The sequence below is a fragment of the Etheostoma cragini genome, chromosome 24 (assembly GCF_013103735.1).
Source record: "Etheostoma cragini isolate CJK2018 chromosome 24, CSU_Ecrag_1.0, whole genome shotgun sequence".
Taxonomy (NCBI): domain Eukaryota; kingdom Metazoa; phylum Chordata; class Actinopteri; order Perciformes; family Percidae; genus Etheostoma; species Etheostoma cragini.
Window position 1 is genome coordinate 8,125,903 of NC_048430.1, and position 22,110 is coordinate 8,148,012.

Genomic DNA, 22,110 nt, shown 5'->3' on the forward strand with positions numbered 1-22,110 from the left:
ACACACACACACACACACACACACACACACACACACACAGCTCTTCTTCTCCTCCTTCAATCCCTTTCCCATCCAATGTCTGTCACCACCAAAATGAATGACTCATGACTCTGGCTGTTCTGATTATTCCCCCAATTACCACCACAAATGACTGTGCCTGGTTGTAGAGGTATTTGGGAGATTTTTCCTCAAATGTTTTGGGAACACTCAGCTTTTTGTTCTTACAGTAATATTTGGGTTGAGCAATGGTTTTGGGGATGTTTTGGGGGAAATGGGAGAGGAGGTAAGAACCAGGTCAGACTGCAGGGAAAAGAGAAGAGAACATTTCTCTTCATCAGTCCCAACTAAAACCACTAAGAATAGCCTTGTTACGCTCTTCCCCTCCGCCCTTTTTCCTCCCTTCTCGCCGCCATTCATTCCTCCCTCCCTTCCCTTCCTTTCTATTTTTCTCTCCCCATGCATTCTTTTCCATTGCAGATTGGGATCAAATGTGGGGAGGGTGACTCGAAAGAGGAAGAACTGCAGAATATGGGATTCGATGCGATGGTTTTACTTCCTCATCGGTTTTCACGATTTTCTTCTCAGACAACATTTCGCTCAGGACACAAAATAAACACTTTTTTTATTTGCAAAGAAAATGTGTGAAAGGGAATTATAAAATGTATTACGTGATGCAAATGTATCGGGAGGACTTAATGGGCAAAAACAAGACATATCAGCAAGGCCATATGATTCAGAAAAGATGTTTTTTGACTAAAACCACAACTTTAAAGTCTTGTTACATGTTAAACCACTACTCAGGGGTTTATCATACTATAAGTAAGAGGTATACAACTTTGGAATTCAAAAAGGACAATTATTTTACAACAAGCAGCTGTCTGAAGTCCTCTGCTGAGCGGGTTTCAATAGAACGGAGTTCAAGTCACAAAGTAATCTAACAGGAATGTGCGCTTGCAAGTATTTAATTGACCAATGCAGTGCTTTTGCGGGATGATATCACATTCAGTTATGGCAAAAGTCGATCCAATTTCAACATTATTGCTGTGGTAATCTGCGTTTTCTTGGTTGGATCCCCCTGCGTCTGCAACCCTGTTGTGCCAGTACCTCATTAAACTGAATGAGAGTGCAGCATTTACTACAAGTCTGAAACTACATGAAAACAGCTGTAGCTTTACAGTTGTGATCACATATGCATGTTTCTAGACATACTAAGGATATCAACTCTTATGAACTATAACAGAGTTGCTCTAAACTCCAACTGTTTATGTTGCTTTTGTTATAAGTCTAAGGTTTTATCTACAGCATGTGTAAATGTGTGTGTATCAGTCTGAATGTGTAGAATACGTGTGTTTGCATGAATATAAGTGTGATGTTTAAATATGTCTTGCATGCATTAGAGTGTTGATAAGCATACGTTTGCATGTGGGTGTACATAAGTATGGATATCGAGTACTAACTCAGTATTTATAAGTTGTAAAAGATGTTTAGTGTCTTACCTTCACTTCACATTTTCTGTGGCAGGACAACCGGCAAGCTGCAAAAAAAAGAAAAGAAAAAGAAAGACTATGTTAGGTTTGTAATTTAAACAGACAAGAGCAGGCCCGGGTGGGGGAAAAGCAATGTCATTAAACAGTAAAGATAAGCCACTTGTGCACACCATCTCCACATGGGATCAATGCACAAGTTTCTCTCTAAATAGATCGAAGAATACAAGCAGCAGGTATGGTGCTTTTCAGCAAAATTGTAAATGTGGTGCATTCAGCCTTTTTCTGAAGAACAGCTGCGTTTGCTGCTGAATGCACTGAGTAGGAAACAAGGTCAGCTCTCATCCTGACGCTAACATGCTGTGGTGCTGCCCCCAAGTGACCAAACAAAGCAAATATCATCCAGTCATGTATTTGTATTTCAGTATTCCTGCTCTTGATTCCCGCCTTGACATAAGTCCTTTAGATGGAGGTGTTTAGTGGCAATACAGTAAGCAGGTAAATACGCCAAAACTACTAGATGCTTCCTTAAAGACGTTGAAGTATGTATTAAATGAGTTAAAAATCAATCTCATTGTCAGAAACAGAGACGGAGTGCGATTATGTCGACCTCCAGGCATGCAAGCGGCCATGTTTTGATGTCTGGGCGGGTGTAACGCTTGACTCCCCCCCCCGCACCTGTGGGCCTGGCTGTCAACCTAGGTGGTCCCCAGGTGGTGTGGGTGTTTCCGATGCGTGAGCAGAAGTGACAACGCTGTGTACAAATGTTCCGGGTGGTCTCAAGGAGAAGCAGACTGTTAGAAAAACACATTTTGGTTAATTAAGGTAAACCTGCGTAATGGTGATAAATGGATTGCTTGGTCATTTTGTGTGTGTGTGTAAAGCGCTGATTGGTAATTATTTGGAGATGGTAAGAGTGAAAGTGAATATTTGTCCATCCAATTAGAGAGGCAGCTCTCTCCTAATATTATTTCATTGGCTCATCTTCTAGGAATAACCAGCTGTCATCGCCTGTCATGTAAATGAAAAGCCTAGCCTAGATGGGATCCAAACCAGGTTTTTCAAATGCAGCATACTGCATAAATAAATGTAAATGTTAACATTATAAAGTGAAGCAGAACTAGAAGGCAGCAGTGTAAAGAAAGACATAACTGATAAACATCTGTCTTCACACTACATGAAGTCCTGGTTTCCAGAATAAAAAGTGCACTTCGAAATTCTTAAAAGTGTCCTTGATCACAGTGGAATTCTTTGCTTCCTATCTGTTCGAATAACTGATGTTTCATTATACGCTGCCTTGCATTTCCCGTGCAGGCACCAGGGGCAATCATTATCATCGTGTGGTTTTATATACTGTTAATGAGTAGCACTTATCCACAGGAGGTACAAATATAGTGCTTCATCTCAGAAAAGAGCAAAGGAACACGTGCAAAGACCAAGGAAATACACTACAGACATGATGCACACACGTGAATATATCAGACATGGTTGGTCCCTTGAGTGAAGCAAACGGAAGATGTTACTGACACACTGTGGCACCAAAGTTCATCAATTTAAGAGAAAGTTTAAAGGAATGGTTTCACATTTTGGGAGATACGTCCTCTAACTTTCTGCCGCATGTGTAGATGAGAATATAGACACCATTTTCACATCTGCCGGTTGAATATGAGGAGACAGCCAGCCGCTGGCTAGCTTAGCTTAGCATAAAGACTTGAAACTGGGAGAAAGAGCTAGCATGGCTCTGCATATCAGCACCTTTAATGCTCACTAATTAACAACACAATCCGTACAAAAGCATTAGTTTAAAAACGTACGCTTGGATTGTAGTTTCCTATTGTCCCGGCTAACGTATTTCCCAATAAACTATTTTTTTAAGGTGTTAAGGGCACACAGTAAATCAGAAGACTGTGCAGGCAACAATACAAACACAGCCAGTTAGAGCATGTACATTCTCAACATGTGCACACATCTGGCAAAGGGCACAGCACACCGTCTTATTGTCAGATCTTTTCTCTTGGCTACAAGCCCTCTAGCAATGTGTAAAGGGCTGATAGGATGCTCAGATGAACATGTGTCCAGGTGTTGTGCTTGTGAACATACAGTGCAGTTGCATTTAATAGCACAGAAATATGTATTTGTTGCTGATTAAACCAAGTTGGGCACATACCAGCTGCTACCGGAGGCAGTTTTGGCTTTAAGCTGGATGACTTTATATGGCAAGGAAAGCTTACTGCAGTCTACTGTATTTTAACATAGAGGATGGATGGACAAAAGAGGGATGAAAGGGAAAGTAATTCTCCTGTGCTCCCCTTTGCACTCTCTCTCCTTTGTTTTCAAAGTCTATCTCGCAAACCCCCTATACCCCAATTTCTCTCCCTTATTATCCTGCCTCGCTCGACACCCCCACCCCTCACTCCTTTCCCCCCTCTTATCTAGGCTAATGCAGCAGCAGCAGCAGCGGCAGCAGCAGCAGCCATGCTAATTTTAACAGCAAATCCTCAGCCAAAGCCCCACACAGGCCCGCTCCGCTACCGCCGGGCTTCTGAGTGTCAACTCGGCTTCTGCTAAAGACGCAGTGTTTGTAGTTCAAAAAGGGAGTAAGGGAGAGCGAGCGAAAGGGTGTGAGAGAGAGAGAAAAACAGAAAATGTGAGGCTGCCCGGGAGTCCTCCAACATTAATTTCCCCTGGACTTTTCTCGGAGTGACAGTAAAACCTTCAGTTCTTCTAAAATTAGAATGGAAATCATGTGAGGAGGAAGATGGGCAGGCGGGGGCTTAAAGGGATTGAGGGAGGAAGAGGGGAGAGAAACCAAAGCTGCAACATTAGACACATGCATGCATACATACTGTACATAAACATGCACAGCTGAGTTCAAACAAACGTACTAGGCAAAAGAAATGGAGAGGGATGCAGAGCCAGACAGATGTGGAACATAGCACCAGCCAGACACTCTTTATTTTATTGTGAACTGAATGCATTCAGAGTTTAGGTTGTTGGTTGGACAAAACCAATCCGTTTCTGAGACTTCAACTTGTGCTTTAAGAAATATGATGCGCATGTTTGCTATATTACAACATTTTATAAAAGAGTATATTTGAATCAGTTGATAGAACCAAGCCACAAATCAGGAGAACATCTTTCTGAATGAAGTGCTCTGTCTGCTCACAAATCACTCACTCTGATCTCCCGCCTGCTCAGATTCATCCCCCCCCCCCCCCCCCCCCCCCCCCCCCCCCCCCCCCCCCCCCCCCCCCTTGACACTCACCTTTGCAGATGAGACCCTCCTTGGTGATGGCCTGTTTGCATATATCACAGCTCTTGGCCTTCTTGAATGGCTTGAGCTTGAAGGTGTGTGTGTGGATGCCCTCCAGCTCGTCGGGCTGTGGGAAGAAGAGGAAGGAAGAGAGATCAGGAGGGAGTCGGTTGACTGGATGCCAGCAGGTCCACGGCCAACAGAAACACATTCGGGATTCAGCAGTGATATATTCGTCTATGGCTGCACAATGAGGGGTTTGATCTCAGTCTATGATGGTTTCAGCTGACCGGTTTAGATGACTTCTTTCTTCATATACAAGAAAATATTTCTCTTTTTACTGTGAAAGTATTTTTCCTTTGGCTACAAAACCAATGATGAGAAATTCTGATAATGGAGGTCATTTATTAAGCAAATTGCCAAATATTCACTGTTTCCTTCTTTACAAATGTGAGAATTCTAAGCCTTTCTCTGTTTTATACCTTTGTAAATTGAATATCTTTGAATTCTGGATTGTTGGTCGGACCAAACAGGCAATTTAATGATGCAATTTGGGCTCTAAGAGAATTTAATAACCCTAATTTTTACCATTTTCTGACATTTTATAAACTAAATTATGAACTGACACATATTTACAGTTTAATACATTGATAATCATTAATTGCAGAAATGCTATAACCCATCTAAAGCGTTGTTTCTGAGCTAAGTTTATAGATTAAAAGTATAAATAATAAACACATCACATTATTATCTAATTCAGTTTCTCTTTGATAAAATATGATTTATTTACATTTGATCAAAGACCAAAAAGACATGTTCATAACCTAAATTATTTTGTGTCACAATGTTGCATCTGCATGCACTCACGCTGACACACACTGACACGGTCCACCCACCAGCAGAGGATGTTTTCACTTTGAAGTTTTCTAATTAAATGACTAATTAATGAAAGAGGAGAAAGAAAGAAAAAAGCCTCACAGCAGTCAACAACCTCAAAAACTCAAGGAATGATGTATGGCTGTGTGTGTTCATACTGTACTGTATTGATGTGCATGTGTATGTGTGTGTGTGTGTGTGTGTGTCTCTATGTGTGTGTCTTTACACTGTACTGTATAGATGTGCATGTGTGTTTGTGCGTGTGTGTGCATGTGTGTGTGTGTGTGCTTGTGTGTGTGTGTGTGCATGTGTGTGTGTGTGTGTGTGTGTTTATGTGTGTGTGTGTTTGTGCATGTGTGCATGTGTGTGTATGTGTGTGTGTGTCTCTGTGTGTGTCTTCACACTGTACTGTATAGATGTGCATGTGTGTTTGTGCATGTGTGCATGTGTGTGTGTGTGTGTGTGTGTGTTTGGGTGTGTGTGTGTGTGTGTGTGTGTGTGTGTGTGTGTGTGCGTGTGTGTGTGCAGAAACTGCACCAAAAACCTGAGCAGAGTAGCGAGGAATAAAAGGTGCATAGGTTTTTTTTCTGCCCCCTAAAAGCAAAGATATTGAAACACAGATGATGAACTTGATGATGATGATGATGCTGATGATGATGATGACTAGCATGATGAAGGTGTGGTTATTGAATGTTGCTTGCTAGGAGAATAACAACAAGGGGGAACACCAAAGACCTTCCACGAGTAATGTGATTTCTTCCTGACATGTGGTGACATTTCCAACACTTTCAAAGCATCGCTATGTTGAAATCTAATTTTCCTTCCAAAGAGCTGCACATTACTCAATGTTGGTTTGATTAGTTTAACCCGGAGCATACGAAATGCAGCCAAGAACACTGTAACTGGGTCCCTAGAATTCCCTTTGAAGGTGCCTTAACTCTTAAGCAGCTCAACCTAACACCGAACACATGAGAGCGTCATCAAATGACTAAAAAAGGTTGTTTTCACATTTCCAGCCATTTTAACAAAAATAAATTCAACATTTTTACACATTATAGCACACTTATTTATTTTTCCGCTCCTACTACGTGAGCCCTGTCTCTGTATGTAACATAGAGACGTTCCTGTATGTCTCTACCACTTGTAACAGCCAATCACCAGCATTATTAGATCTTGGTAGAAGCATGCTGCATGCTTATTGGCTCACTGATGCTGCTGAGATTTGCCACCTAGGTATTGAAAATTGGTATTGTATGACGAAGGCATTTTTCAATACTCAATTCTATAAAGTATTGCATTCATCACCCAACCCTATTTCTGAGTAATGCATTGCAGATTAAATGCTCTTAATCAGGTTTTATTCTATTGGTTTGGCTAGTTTGATACCATTTGTTTTTAATTTTGGAGGTCAAATTCATAAAAAAACACACACCAACAAGAAAATGAAGCTGTTTCAAGATCTGCTCTTTTCTTCTGACAGTTTCGTTCTTGTTGTTCACCTTCTGACACCCTACTGGATCAGCGAAACACCTCTACTGAGCTCTCTTTTCCCAAATCCCCTGTCTGAACAACCGCCTTAGGTTAGTCATAATGGTGATGTCATTTCCTTTGTGTATTTATGCAGCTGGGCCCGTCTGGGTTGGGCACTGCTGGACTGTGAGCCTTTTTAATGAAAAACACTGTTTTAAAGACAACTTGTTCCAACTATCACCTCAAAAAGAACAAACAAATGTGACCAATCCCATTCATCATCTGAAAGGGATTCCAGTTCTGGATTATCCCCAGTTAAAAATGGAGGGATTCTTGTCAATGCTGCAAATTAAATAATCTCAGTAAGATCCTATTTCACAAGCTGGAGTGAAATAAATCAAACCCCAATGTCTAGGAGCCAGTTTGCTTCCTGCAAAAGACGTTTAAAGATTATTTTTTGGGCCATTTTTAGACCTTTATTGACAGGACAGCTGAAGAAATGAAAGGGGAGAGAGAGAGAGAGAGATAGAGGGGGAAGGACATACAGAAAAGGAGTACAACCCAGGCCCGCTGCGTTGAGGAGAAAAACTCTATATTCGCTCAGCGACGTCAATATTCCGCAGTGAAAGTTGATTCAACCAATCAGTTTGGTCGACATGTTGAGCTGCATGACGAGTTGAGATTCTGTGCACGTCAGCCCCTCTGCGGGCCTGCAAGACCCACAACTCCCTTCTCTTCTGTGTTGGAACGGCGGGAACATTCACGTGCATCTCCTCGCAACAACTTCAGCTGCACTACTATTACTTCCACAGTTCCTCTACTACCACAACTAATTCAAATCACCCCTACCAGAACTCCCCCAACTACAAAGGTATAGGATGTGGATCACAGATGAAAGCGAGACTAAGTTGTGTAATCCGTTGCTTCATTGTCTTTGAGCTCATTTGTACTTTCTTATTAAAGCTCCCTGGCTTTTTTTCTCGCCTTCCCTCCCTCTCTCTCTCTCTCTCTCTCTCTCTCTCTCTGTGTGTGCCACAGTCAATTTGGCTCAAAGCGTTCACAAAAGTGTATTTCTCAGCGTTTTCCCTCCCCTATCTCCCTAAATCTTAATGGCTTTTGTCACGCTGTGACACGCTCGCTATAAGCTCCACAGAGGAATCATGGTTGGCCTTGGCTGCACAGCACAGACGCAGCATATTACAACAGGTAGCGTCACACAAACAATATGCTAACCTGATAATTCCTGTAAAAAAAAAAAAAAAAAAAAAAAGAAGTAACAATTTACAACCGGGCTGGTGTCCATCTCATTGAAGACATTTTTCATTCACGAGTTGACGCTGAACAGCAGCTCAGGTTTACACACAGACAGGCCGCAGACGTTTCTTCCACACACACTTTCATTAAAGTGAAGGGATGTAATCTGAGCTGACCGATATCCATCAGAAGTATTGGAGGACCGCTGAGATGAACAAATGCAAAACGGTGCAGAGGGAAGACAAAAGAGTATACCATGGGAAATGATATGTATGTATATAGACGTAGATAGATATTTTATGTCCTTCTTGAAACTGTTGAAACTGTTGCTGATGACTCTTTTATACGAGTAACCTATCTTTTTCTTTAAGTAGAAATACGTCAGTGGAGTCCGTCCTAAAAAAGTATTTGTATATAATTCTTTTTTTAATTTATAATATATATAAAACTCTAAGAAATTACACAGGTAACTGTGAAAAAGTATTGTTATGTCCCAAAAAACTGGGATTAATTTGAATGAAAAGAAAAAAGATTTCCAGACTTAACATGTAACTACCATAACTAACTAGGATGGACATCTTTGGCGGGGCGGGCCTGCCTGGGTTTTAGCACTTGAAGCACCTTGGTGCCACTCTACAGCCCTGATGGTAAAGACGACCTGGCACAAAGCCGCCGGCTAAACCAATCCGATGCAGCCAGCTGTGTCTCAGGCAGGAGCCATGGTTACCTGGCTGCCACGGCAACTGGGGTCAACGTGTGCTGTCAAACAATGATGGATGAGCGGGGATTAAAAACAAAAGACATAAGAAAACACACAACCACCAGTTTGCAAACACACACACACACACACACACAAGTGAATGCACACACTGGCATACAGGCCCATGGTGAGTTTCACCACAACAGGAGTGCAAATGGTTCTTGGATGGCTGCCATGTAGCATCTGGGATTCAACTTGTTTTTCAGAGAGACTGAAAAGGGCCTCAGCAGCATTAAATGGCAACCATCAACGAAGAGAAAAACAGGGATCATACTTAGTTTGGGTTGTCCACAGTGGAAATAACCTTTAGAGTTTCAAAGGCTTCCATACTGTTTTCTACTTCTTTTTTTAGGGAGTAAACATGTTAGTAAAGCTCACAATTTGGCATATAACCAGAAAGCCAGTGCACCAACAAATGCCATCAGTTTCTTGACCTTCCATGACAGATTCTGTTATTATTATCATCGGGTACAAAACAACTTGCCTCCTGATGTTCACATCAAGAAAACGTTCAGAACTTCAGGATTAACTAATCTGTTTCTGTATGCTCTGAAAGCCTTCCTACTTTTTCTGAATAACTCCACTGCTAATGCAAGATTGTTCTTAAATAAATACAAGCTTGTAGGAGAAAAATGATAAGATGCAACCTGTGTTGAGCATCTTTATAAATGCAATATCGTGAGCCAGAGAGCCCATTTAGTTCAATCGCCAAAGTAATGGACATTTACCAACGAGGGTCTCGCCAAAATGAAGAAAACCAAGAGACTCTCGACCATCATGACCAAAAACCAACTGTCATGCGGAAATCTTCATGAATATTGCGTCAAGATGATATTTTTTTTCTCGAAATAATGCCATAATTCAAGCTGCAAAATTCAGACAATTGACAGTCATGGACACTTTGAGTCACTTTGTAAGGGCGTTGCTCTATTTAATGGAAGCTGTGCCTTTGACTCCAAAAAAAAAAAAAGCATACATCCAAAAGACAAGCCAACACAGAAAAGTGAAAAATCACAAGCCCTGTCATCTGTGTCATGTTAGGAGAGGAGTCCCATGGGAGGCCTGGAAGAGAAAATTGAAAGGAGAGTCATGTAGAGAGATGGCAAGAAAAAGAGAAAGAGAGGGGAAGGGAAGGGAAATGGATGTAGATGGAGAAAAAAGGGATAGAGCAAGCGGGTTAAGAGCAAGGGATGGAGGAGGAGGAGAGTAGGTGTTTTGTGAGTGCGTATGTAGCCTGTGTGTTTGTGTGTGTGTGTGTGTGTGTGTGTCTAGGCGTATAGACAGCAGGCCCAGTAAATCAAGGCCCTGTGCTCCTCTCCCTCAGTTGCACTTAGCTAATGAAAAGCATCACAACGCTACCTCGACCCCACTTAGAGCCAAGACGTGGGAGCAGGAGGGGAGTGAAAGGAAGAGAGCGAGATGGGACGACTCTCTCACAGGCACTACTCTTTCTTTATGGACACAAATTCATCCTGGCACATACAACACAAGCAATAGGACATGTCTTTAGGCATGCATGCACACCTAAAGATTGAACTTTATTAGTTATTTGTTTAGACAGTCAAGTGTATAAACCCACAAATGTGTCCTCTTTTATGATGGACAATATTCATGGGAAATAGTTATATTCCTGTGGTGGCCACTTTGACAGGAATTATATTGACTCCCTACCTAATAAACCCATTAGAGACTAAATTGTGGATACAATTATTAGGTAATAGTACAAAAATGACAAAGACAAAGTTAGCGGCTAGCTGGTGGACATAGTGGAGCATTCAGCTGCTAAAACAGCGGATATTTCTCAGGGGTTAGTGGAGACCAAAAACAGAGATAAAAGTAATATTAGACTGACATTAACATGGAAATAAAGGTGACTCATAAATAAATGCTAATATTGCTCTGTAACCTATCAGCAAGATGTGTAAGTAATTTGTTTGCTTGTAATGATATGTAAATGTTGTGTCAACAACTTGTTTATGCTGCCCCCAAGTGGCCAAAAATACAAGCTACAATACAAGAATGTGTGGCAGTTTGTTGGATATTACAGTTGAAACCATGAAGGTCAACAAAACTTTTTAAGGATATAAATCTACTCTGATATGTTATTCTCTCTCTGATAGGCTATGTATCGGACCCATGAACTCTAGCCCTCCAAAACTACACACACGTAAATATACTCAGCTCTCTCAAACCAACTTTATTCTTAATTATCATATACACAGAGTGCAACGTAGGGACTTTTTATCAAGAGGGGAGAGTTTCAATATGAAGGTCATTGCTTAAAGTCTGGACTTTCTGTTTAGGTCATGTGCATTTTCAGCTGTTTCATCTCGGCCCAGACACTCAAAACCACTTTCACACTCGTACGCCAACACAAACGTCCCCACTTCCAGCTTAAGTCCTACACATGTGTCCAACAAGGCTCATCTGATGAAAAACTCCACATGTGGTTCTGTTACTTTTCAGTTAACCTACATCCACGTTGTTTTGGCATATGTCCTTTTTTCGGCCAGATGTCACCTTCAGCTATCTTTGTGTGAGAATTTTAAACTCAGGTGGATTTATGAGGACTATGGTTACCCGCCCCTCAGATCTCTGCAGGGTAAATCCAGACTGCCAGCTAGACTATATATCCTATCCACGCTGTGGAGGAAGGTCCAGCAATGCGAAACTACTTTCATTTAGAGGAAAATCTTTCTTCTTGAATTGAAAGAATGGTTTAAAAACACAAAGCATGTTGGAATAAAAATGTACAGTATCATTTTGTATAATGATGTAATCTAACGCAAACCCTTTAGTCCAATAATTGTTCAGTGAGAGTGTCCCCTAATGTGCAATAACCGTCTATGGAATAGTGAAATAAATACTGCCCTTTAGAAACTAAATCCAGAATTTTAATTTAGCTGTTTTTCTATCATCTTCTCTTGGGCACAAAAAATGAGGGTTTCTTTTGAAAAAAAAATGTGAAAATTCTTGTTGATTAGGTTAGGATCCGTGCTCTTTGCTCCTCTCTTCTTCCTACCGAAAAGACTATTTTGAGACAGCACAGGGGTCATAGAGGCTGCAGTAATTATTCTCTTTCCCCTTAAGGCGGTCCACTGTAAGATCTATATTATGCGAGAAAGAAAATCGAGTGAATGAGGTGTTTGTTTTCACACGGAGTCACTACCTAACTGATGGACGAGGTAAGCAGAAGGAGCGAATGAGTCACCCGGACCCAAAAAAAAAGGACAAGGAGCGCCAAAATCAGCTAAAACGTCGGATGACATGACTCACTGAAGTCGAGCATGAGGAACAGGCCACGCAGAAACTCACAGGCCCAGGAAAAGAGAAAGTCCTGCACCCCCCCCCCCCGAGATGAAAAAGCAGAGCCACACCTGCTTTCAATTTCCACCAAATTGAAATTCTGTCAGGCACAATGGGCGCCTTTGTGAGACAGAGAGAGAGAAAAAAACAAGAAACGAGAAGCACAACAAGAAGGAAAATGAGAACCAGGATGATATTTGTAATATTTATATGCATATGAGTGTGTCAGCATTGACGTGTTTCCTATTCTAGAAAGCTAGTTTCATAAATTCATGTGTTTTCATAAACACACATAAAAACTATGGTGGACTTTCTGCTGATTTGACAGTGGTGACACTTACATGGTATGGTGTACGATTAGAATGCTAAGGGGTGTCACACTTGATTTAATGCACACACACAAAAAGTTGTGTTTAATCAAGATTTCTCTAGCGATTTTGTACTGCACTTCCATGAAGTTGAGCGACCCTCAGGAGGCAGATTTTAATAGGAACTGTCAAAATTGAAGTAGCAGAGATGACCGGTATCCTGAATTTTAGTCCATAGTATAAGTCAAACTCGATCCTACATTTCCCAGAATGCAACTTAATAGCATTTTTTTATTCCCTCTCTGCATTGTAAACTCCACAACTCCACAGCCCAGTTTGTAAGGCTGTCTTTCTAATATAAATGTGTAGTGGTACTACCTTGATGACATCACTATGACATTATTAGGGTTATTTACTTAAAATATTTGACAACTTGTAGCACCAGCAGTAATCCAAGTAGTCAACTGATCTTTATGTGTAAAATTGATGTAGTGCCACTTTAATGAGAGAATTCATCAGACGTTTTATTGAAACTGTGTGAGACTCATCATCACTTCTCACCTCACCAGCTTTAATAAAATAAATAAAAACTGTCATGTCAAGGAGCCATGAATTAAAAACATAAAGCAATGCAAGTTGATTGAGGTGTTGTCCCGTGCAGTTCCATTTATGAACATTTTTTACAGTAGTAAATATTTCAATATCTCATATCAGGATAGTCATTATTCTGGTTATAACCCCAGTTGGGGGCTTCTTCACTGTGATTATGGGTGCATCAGTGATTGGCAGCACAGAAGTACCCATAATCATAATGCATGTCGAGCAGAATGGTACTAGAGATGGTCCGATATCATTTTTTGCTTCCCGATACTGATACCTGAACCTGTGCATCGGCCAATAAGGAGTACTGATCCGATAGTGGGTCATATATTGTATTATGTTTTAACAACTGTACACCACTATCCCTGTATGGATGGGATATGATTTCTATATTTCTTGTCAGTCTGGCTCAGGTTAAACTCAACAATAAATGCTACAGAACTTTCTTTTATTATATATAATAGTCAGTAATAACAGTGAAAGAACATAAATAAACTACTTTAACGTAGATTTTCTTTAGGGCTTTATTACGTGGAATCGGACCAGTGCATTAACTGCAGTACCTCCCGATACCGATACCAGCGTTTTAGGCCGCATTGGGGGCGATACCGATCGGTATCGGAACATCTCAAGCTGTAACCTTCTTTAAAATGTAAAAAGAATACTGTCAAGGTTATGTTTTTTTGTTGAAATGTACACATTCCTGGAGAAGCAAGGGGATCCCCTTTAGAAATGAAAAACAAGGACAAATCCAAAGAATCTAAAAATATGTATCACATCAATCTGAGTTTTTACAATAGCCTATACTTCATTGGAGTATGGATCAGTGTACAGGAACTTAGATATGAGCTCAGGATGTTTTATTTATGGTGCTGAACACAGCCGATCCCAGCGGACTGACACGTTGGGCCGGTTGCCAGATTGTAGTATATGAGAGTGTGTGTGTGTGTGTGCATGCGCAAGATCTATGTGAATCTACAGTATGACGGCCCCCCTGCTTATATGTGGGTGTGATGTTCTATGGATGCATCCATTTGTGAGTGTGTGTGACTGTGCGTGTACGTGACAGTGCAGTGTTTATACTGTTTACGCGAGTGTGAGATATGATCAATACCAGGTACAGACATGGAGACACACAGATCAATGAGGTATGATCATGAAGTCTAGGCTGCTTATGATCATTAGCCGGCTGCTAATGAACTTGCGATGCCATGTTTGCTAATGAGCTCTCTTGCTCTGTCTCCTTGAGTCAATCCCAGGGAAACACACACACACACACACACACACAAAGAACAAGAACAAGAACACAACATAGACATAGCTTTGAAAGGTAAGCATTTCTGTGCTCCTTATATGTGTGTAGGTGTGTGTGGTTTTGTGGACATTTCCTTAGTTGTGAAATAACTATTATTTCAACTGCTTCTACATTTAATGGCCATCTACAGTACAACTTTGTCTACAGACAGATCTTCTGAACTTGGGCTGCGAGGCAAACTTGGGTCATGAGATGTGGGGGGCAGAGTAGTGCACAGTGCCCGGGGGAGGAGTGCTGGAGCTGGGTCGCGGGCTGGCCGACGATGGCCTAGCCGCCCGGAGGGAGGCGCCTGGTCACATCACATATAAATCACCTGGTCACAGATACACAGAGCATTGTTTAGCCAGAGTGACAGGCTACACTCTCGGAGGACAGTCTGAGTCTCAAAGATACAGTACCACACGCCATGCAGGCATATACACCCCTGCACAAATGCACTGGTTGGAAAACGAGAGCATGGAGAAAGCGCCAGTAAGAGTTGGAGGGATCTCTGGCTGTAAACAGTCAGCCTGTGTGGCAGATGGACAGCACATGAGGTCCCTGCGGAGGCCGTTGACCAAAAGTAGAACTGAGTGCAATATCATGTCATTTGGAGGTGGGCTTTATGATTAACACCCAAAATATCACTGTTATGTACATGCTGGACCAAAATGAAGTCTTTTGTCTCATCTTTTTATTTCCAAACCAACTGGATAACGTAAAAAATAGTTCAATAGAGATTGGACAGCGCTAACCGCAGATGGTCACAACCTCCAAAAACGACATGAAGCCACATTAGATTACTTGACTCTTTATACGGTATTGGCAACTACTTAAATACTCTAATAGCTCAATAATTGGGATTTATACTCAAACAAAAGGATGTTCTCTAATGCTTTTTGGATCTATCAAAATTTTCCTCATTGCTCGTAAAAGGAGAAAAAAAAAATCTTTTGAGTGAATTAAAGAAATGGGTACGTTATATATATATATTTATTATTGCTGCTTCTTTTTGAGTAAATCCTTTTACAAAATGAATACCAGCACAAACAAAAAAAACACTCCACTAATTGAAAATGTATTTTCCTGTGAAATTAAATTTTGGAATCAAACTGTCCAAATTACCACATTCTTAAATATAATTTACGCTTAAAGGTGTAGTCCTTGTCTTTTCCAAGTAAACCGGTAAATATGATGCGGTTGCTGTGATGCTGTAGGGAATTAGCCACCCAGCCTGCACATAGAGATGCCGAGACAGATTCATTACTCGAGAATTTCGTCATTCAGCGCAAGCTAATCACCGGGTAGGCCTAGAATATATGCTGTTATTAGCAGCGGGAAATTACATTCCTAATACACGGCGGGCCACACGCATACAGACCCACTCGTCCAGAGGTGACGCACACAGAGGCGTGGCAGGCTGTAACGGCCCAATCAAAGTCTGATTGATTTGTCGAGGTCTCCGGGGGAATTCTGTTCAGTCAATAAGGGACTCTGTTAGACAACTGAAGACATGATGGATCTACTATACATCTTGACTCTAAGTGTTTTCAGCTGCCTTGTACTGGACTACATTAAAGATTGAAATGGAAGTTGTTTTTGAGCCGCCTTAAAAATCATCGCAGAGCCATGAAAGTATTCTTTATTCTGATTATCATTATTATGTACGCGAGCAGTCCCATCGTGTCAGATAAAAGACAAAAAAGCTCAAATTAATACATACATACCTCACCTTCAATCCATGTCAAACTATAAAAAACACTAGACCCTACGTCCCATGGTGGGATTTAATAGCATCTTTCATTAGAGACCATCTTAGCATTATAATGCCAACGGCATTCAAACTCCACAACCCAAATTTGTAATACAGGCTCTCTGCTAGCATCTCCAAGCCCAAGTCAAGATAACCATGATGACAACGTTTGGAAAGTCTAAATATAGTTGCACGATTAAATGATTTAATCCCCATTCATGTTAGCTGCTCTTTGGGCTGCACAATGTGGAAGTAGTGCCGATCATTGGGGTAATTTTGTTGCTCCACGATGGCTTCAGGCGCCACAGAGCAACTCTCATAGAGATTAACGCCTCAAACGGGTTTTTGGTGCAGTTTTGCCCAAACTGGGGTGGCAGCTCACCTGGTTGAGTGTGCACTCCATGTCTCCATGTGCCCAAGGAACAAGGCTCAATCCTTACCGCAGCGGCCAGGGTTCGAGTTCAACCCGCAGCAAAAACAAAAATGAAACCTGTTATGATTTCCAAATTGATTGCCAGTGGATTTATAACACAAAACAGCACAAGCCCAAGGTTACCTTTGGCTTACAGTTAAGTTAAATCAAACTCTGTATCATACTCAATCATTGATGTGGTCCAAAAGTGACCTTTTCATAACGGGGGCAAAAGAACTGCATGATTTGACTGTTCCAAATGATTGCACAAAGCCAGTTACTTGCATTGTTTCATGCACGCTTCCCTATTTTATAGAAAATAGAGACAGCAAAAATGAAATAAAGAGTACTTGGCCCAATACGCCATCTGAGGTCTGTAGTCTAACTTGTGAGACTGCAAAATACCATGAACGAAATCCTAGGTCCTAACGGAGCGCCCCGACTGCACTTGGGTAAACACCGGCAGGAAATTCTTCTGTGAATATGTTCAAAATCATATCGCCGGTGCTGTGTCAAATAACGGTTGTTGTTATTCATAGCAGAGCTGCTGAGCACAGTGTAGAGCAGTAATGAGCTCACAGAAGTATTTGACCAGTGTTGTAGGAACTAGCATGCATTTGTGGCTGTTTCTGTCAGCATGTCAAATCTAATATTCTCCCTCTGCGTGTGGGGTGATAAATTATTAATAGCATGTATTTGAGGAGCTTTCTTCGAACCCACTTCTTGCACGTCACTCTGCCTCTCCTCGTTACTCTTCTTCTTCTCTATGCTGATGTTACACCTCACAACGCTCACGTCTTTCCCTCTTCCATGTTCATCTCCTTTTGTCGTCTGGAGATGTCGTTTGTTGGATTGGAAGCCTTTCATCTGGACAACTCAATGTCTCCCTTTGCATTTGAACTGCATGGGAGCTTTCCCTCCACCCTGCTTCTTTCCCCTTGCATCTAAATGGTTCCTTCTCCCTCACTGCAAGCTACAGAAAAAGAAGGGCAGATGCCTCATTGCACACCTGGGTGCGATCATTACACACAGTGTATACATTATACAACAAAAAAATGCAATAAATCCACCTACTTTTCCAATAAAGATGGTGTTACACTGCGCTAGGTGCATTAAAAAGTAGGTGATGGGTGAAGTAGCAATATGTTAACATACAAAAGCACATCTTTTTTCACTTTAATATATGATTGTGTGGCTGGAGAGAACACATTTGGCTTCTTCACATAAATAGGGTTTCTCTAACAAAAAATATATTATAGGTATTAACACTAAATTTGTCTTCCTCTGCGAGAAAAAAAACACCTGTTCTTCTGTCCATCTTCCCATGTTTGCAAGTCCACACACGTGCTCGACTTTTTCTTTCCGTATGTTTTACTTTTGATTTTTTTTAAAGGAAGATGCTGCGTGGAGAAGCCCCCTGTTTCTGACACACTTAGTCAATCCCAGATAGCAGGAGAAGCAAGCGGCAGCAGATTAAATTATACAGGAGAAACCAGAAATAGCTCTAGTGCCGAGGCCGCGTGGGCTCGATGCAAGAACGCGCCGATGCGGACACACGGCACACCGCAACAGAGCAGTCAGCAAGACGAGTCCTGAAAGGATCAAGGGAATGGAGTCGAGATAGATTGTAGACCGGCCAGGCCACGCTCTCATCGACGACAAATACGAACTTGACCTCAAGTGACCAAAGGATAAGGATGTTCTTGGAGATATCTTTTCTCCAGTTTGGTTAAAAAGGCGTGAGGCTGAGTTAAAACCAAAATCCATTATCCAATTCCAGACATCAAACACATCCAAGAGTTAAAAGCAACAGTGGAGCTGTTGTGTTATTTCAAAGGGTACAATTGACCATGAGCAACCTCTCTACACTTCACAGATAAACATAACCGCCCACTTGACAACACCATGGAAGGTCATTTGGAACATTTGAGCAGAAAAAAGCCATTGGGTCATTCATTAATGAAACTAAAGTAAGTTTGGTTACAGCTATATGTAGTCTTATGCTTCTCATGCCATTCAATCTGCTTGTGCATCCAAAACAGAGCATTTGTTGTTGCCTTTCTAAAACAAATCGACATACTTTTCCATGATGACCTTTTGCTAAGCACCTGCACCCTGTAAATCTCTGGCGGTCAATCCTTACCCAAAACATGCAGGAGAGGCAAACCCAGGTCCTGGCCCTCCCTGCCAAAGCAGAGGGCAGAGACAGAGAGACGGAGGGCATCCTGAGAAAGGTCACTCCACGCTCACGGAAACAATCCACTGTATTCCCAGAAATTCCCGGCAGTTCCACGCAGGCTTGGGCCACACAGATCCATGCCGGACATGCGAGGTGCACAGAAGGTGGGGAAGGGAAGGCTGCTCTATTTTTCTCTCTCTGATGGCCTTAGTCAGTCTCCCGCATCTGAGCTCCCGCTCGCTCTTGCTTGCTCTATCTCTTCCACTCCAGGTCCTCCTCCTCTCTCTCTCTCTCTCTCTCTCTATCTCGTTCAGCCTCCTTTCTGTCCCTTCTGAAGTGTGGTAACTTTATTCCATGGAGGAAAGGGGGGAGGTGAGTCTTGGCCTTTATTTTTCTCCCTCCCAAAACTCCCCTCTCCTCAAATGATCCTTGTTAGCCCCTCCTTTCCCTCCTCTCTCTTTACCCCTTACACACACACAGACACAGACAGACGCACACACACTCATATTCACACTATTTATTGACCACCGTCCACCCTCTTGGCTTCTCTTGCATTTTTTCCTACAAAACTCTCTTCTGCACCCTGCAAATGATTTGGTTCTTATTCATTTATCTTGTTTTAAGAGTGAAATTCTAATTCTAAGTCTTTACACACACTATAATCTTAAATCAAGCAAGCTTGTCAAGGGAAATGATCTTGCTACGTGGACATATTTCACTTGTTTTGAGTACCTTTTCCCTCGGATTTTGTATTTTTCTTGTTTTTAGACACCCCTTTTTATGCAATGCAAGCATGCTCACTCGTGTCTGTGCTAATGTCACTTCAATTTTTCATCGGCAACCCCTTCCTGTTTCCAGATCTCTACTCTTACTTCAAAATATCTGCAGGACTCAAAAGCTGCTGTGACGCAGCAGAGTGGCCGGACCAAACAATGAAAAACTAACAGGTCCCTGCTGCAGTAGCTGGTGGAAACGCATAGAAAACAGAGCTGAGCTCGTCACTGTGGTGTACATATATTGTCTACACAGATGCACATGCAGTCTCATACACACTCACAGAAAGGCCATGTGCACATATGCACACAAATAATGACCATATGGCAACACGCGCATTACTCCTGTTGCAGCAAAAGCCGTGCCATCCTACATGTTTTGCGAGAAAACTCTTCTTCTGTCCTTCTGAAAGTCCTTAAGAAACAATTATAGGGGCACTTCAGCTATTCAGAATTACACTTCCGCAAAGTTAGTACACTTGCAAGAGACATGTAAGAAAAACAAAGGCCAAAACTGTCAGAGATATCTTGACCTTTAGTTAGTAGTATGAGTAAAGCTCTTCAAACACTGGATCCTACACATCCCTTAATGCAACTCACTAGCTTTATTCGTAAGACCTCTTTGTCTAGTAAAGCCCACGTCTTTCACACTCCATAGTTCAGTTTGTAACTCAGGCCTGTAAGAAATGTTTAGTCTCCAAGCCCAAGATGAAATAAACCTAATGACATCATCAGGGTTACTTTCTCAGACACTGTAAAGCTTGCCACAGAGCCACAGGAGACATTAAAAAACAGCTCTGTCAGGTTCACGATGAGTGAACTGAACGTAATGTACAATATGGTGAAGTACTGTATAACAGTAGAAAGATTACACCATACTATGTGTCAAATGTAACACTTTTTTTATAGTCTCCCTGCATTTATGTATATCATCATATGTGTTTTGAATCCTTCATGTGTGCATATGCAAAAACACTTCACATGCATGTCTTTAAACATGCCCAGACACACGTGTTAGAGATTGCTCTGTGCATGTGTACATCTATATAAGTACAGCACTGAATCAACATTATATCAGCGATCCGGGCATATTACATCACTCCACAGTCAGATCCATAAAGGGCTAAGAGCCAATTCATTTTGAGAAAACACCCTCTATTGATCTTTGCTGCACTCCATCACTTCCACTGTAACAGTTACCTCAATCCATAGGCTAACCTGACACATAATCTGTGTGTGTATCTCCTCTCTGTGTGCTCTATTAACATAATGTAAGCATTGAGTACAGTGTGGATGCATGGGGGGGGGATTGATGCTGGTTGTACTGTAGCAGTCGCGTTAACTCCTGAACTGGATTTAAAATGGATTTGGTGTCAGTGTTTAAGACATGGCAACCACTTTCTCCCTGCAGCAAACTGGTCTAAACTGGGTTGCTAGCAGCCTCTAGTGGCCTCCAACCAACCCTTAGTCAGTCTCTGCAGATGGGTAACAATATAAATATACATACAGCTCATGCATGCATCTCATGCTGTTTTCAGGTCTGGATGCAGCCAGAATAGCCATTTAAGGGACAATTTACTATCTGCAAAAAGCATTGATTTTTGGGTCTGCTATTGGGAGTGGTGTATTTTCTCAGTACAACATTTTTGCACAGTGAGGTCAGGTTCTTATTCCCTTATTCCCAATGCAACATGCCAGAACTCACTGAAAACACACTGGCAGGCAGGCAGGCAGGCAGACAGGGGGCAGGCAGGCACCAGCACACACACACACACACACACACACACACACATACAAACTTTTGTAATCCCAGACTAATGATGTTAGCAGCCCTGTACTTAAAGGTTGGGGGGACTTTGATACACACGCTGCAAAATGCACTTAAATGCAATGAGAGAGTGCTATTTGACCACCAGCTCCACCAGCTCCACCAGCACAACCCCACCCAAGATGTTGAAACATTTGGGTTGTACAAGATCTACCGCTTACCAAAACACTGAGCTGGAGGAGAAGAAAAAAAAAGAAAAGATTATTGTATTAAGTATTCCACATTGACTCTGCAGTCTCCTCTTCTGTCGGGGGAGAATCCATCACATTAAAGCTTTAATGCTAAAATAACAAGGCATCCATCATGCTGAACGCTGGGCCAGAATACAGCCAGCCATTCAGGGTACAAATCTGCAATTCTCCGGGCACGGTAGCTGCACACCGCTCGCCACAGTCGGACGGCATTACTCAACGTGGAAGGTAAGGTGGCTGCATGTGATAAATACAACAAGCAATGAATGAGGTTTTCATGCATATGCTGGAGAGGCAATCTAGAGGGAGAGAATAAGGAGCCATTCAGCGGACAGGTTTCCCATCACCCTGTTCTCTTTTAGCTGTCTG

General features: G+C 41.8%; 1 protein-coding gene across 10 annotated transcripts in view; it reads right to left on the reverse strand.

The window, feature by feature from the left end:
* tns1a (tensin 1a) overlaps positions 1 to 22,110 on the reverse strand; it is an 87,115-nt gene that overhangs the window by 60,612 nt on the left and 4,393 nt on the right. For 8 of the 10 annotated variants that reach the window (XM_034864720.1, XM_034864721.1, XM_034864727.1 and 5 more), the window contains exons 2-3: positions 4,750 to 4,864; positions 1,497 to 1,534 (exon numbers count right to left, since the gene is read on the reverse strand). In XM_034864720.1, coding sequence (XP_034720611.1) covers positions 1,497 to 1,534; positions 4,750 to 4,864 — 153 coding nt within the window. Of the gene's footprint in view, positions 1 to 1,496; positions 1,535 to 4,749; positions 4,865 to 18,913; positions 19,197 to 22,110 lie in introns of those variants that run through there. The other 2 variants (XM_034864726.1, XM_034864718.1) reach the window with 1 other exon arrangement.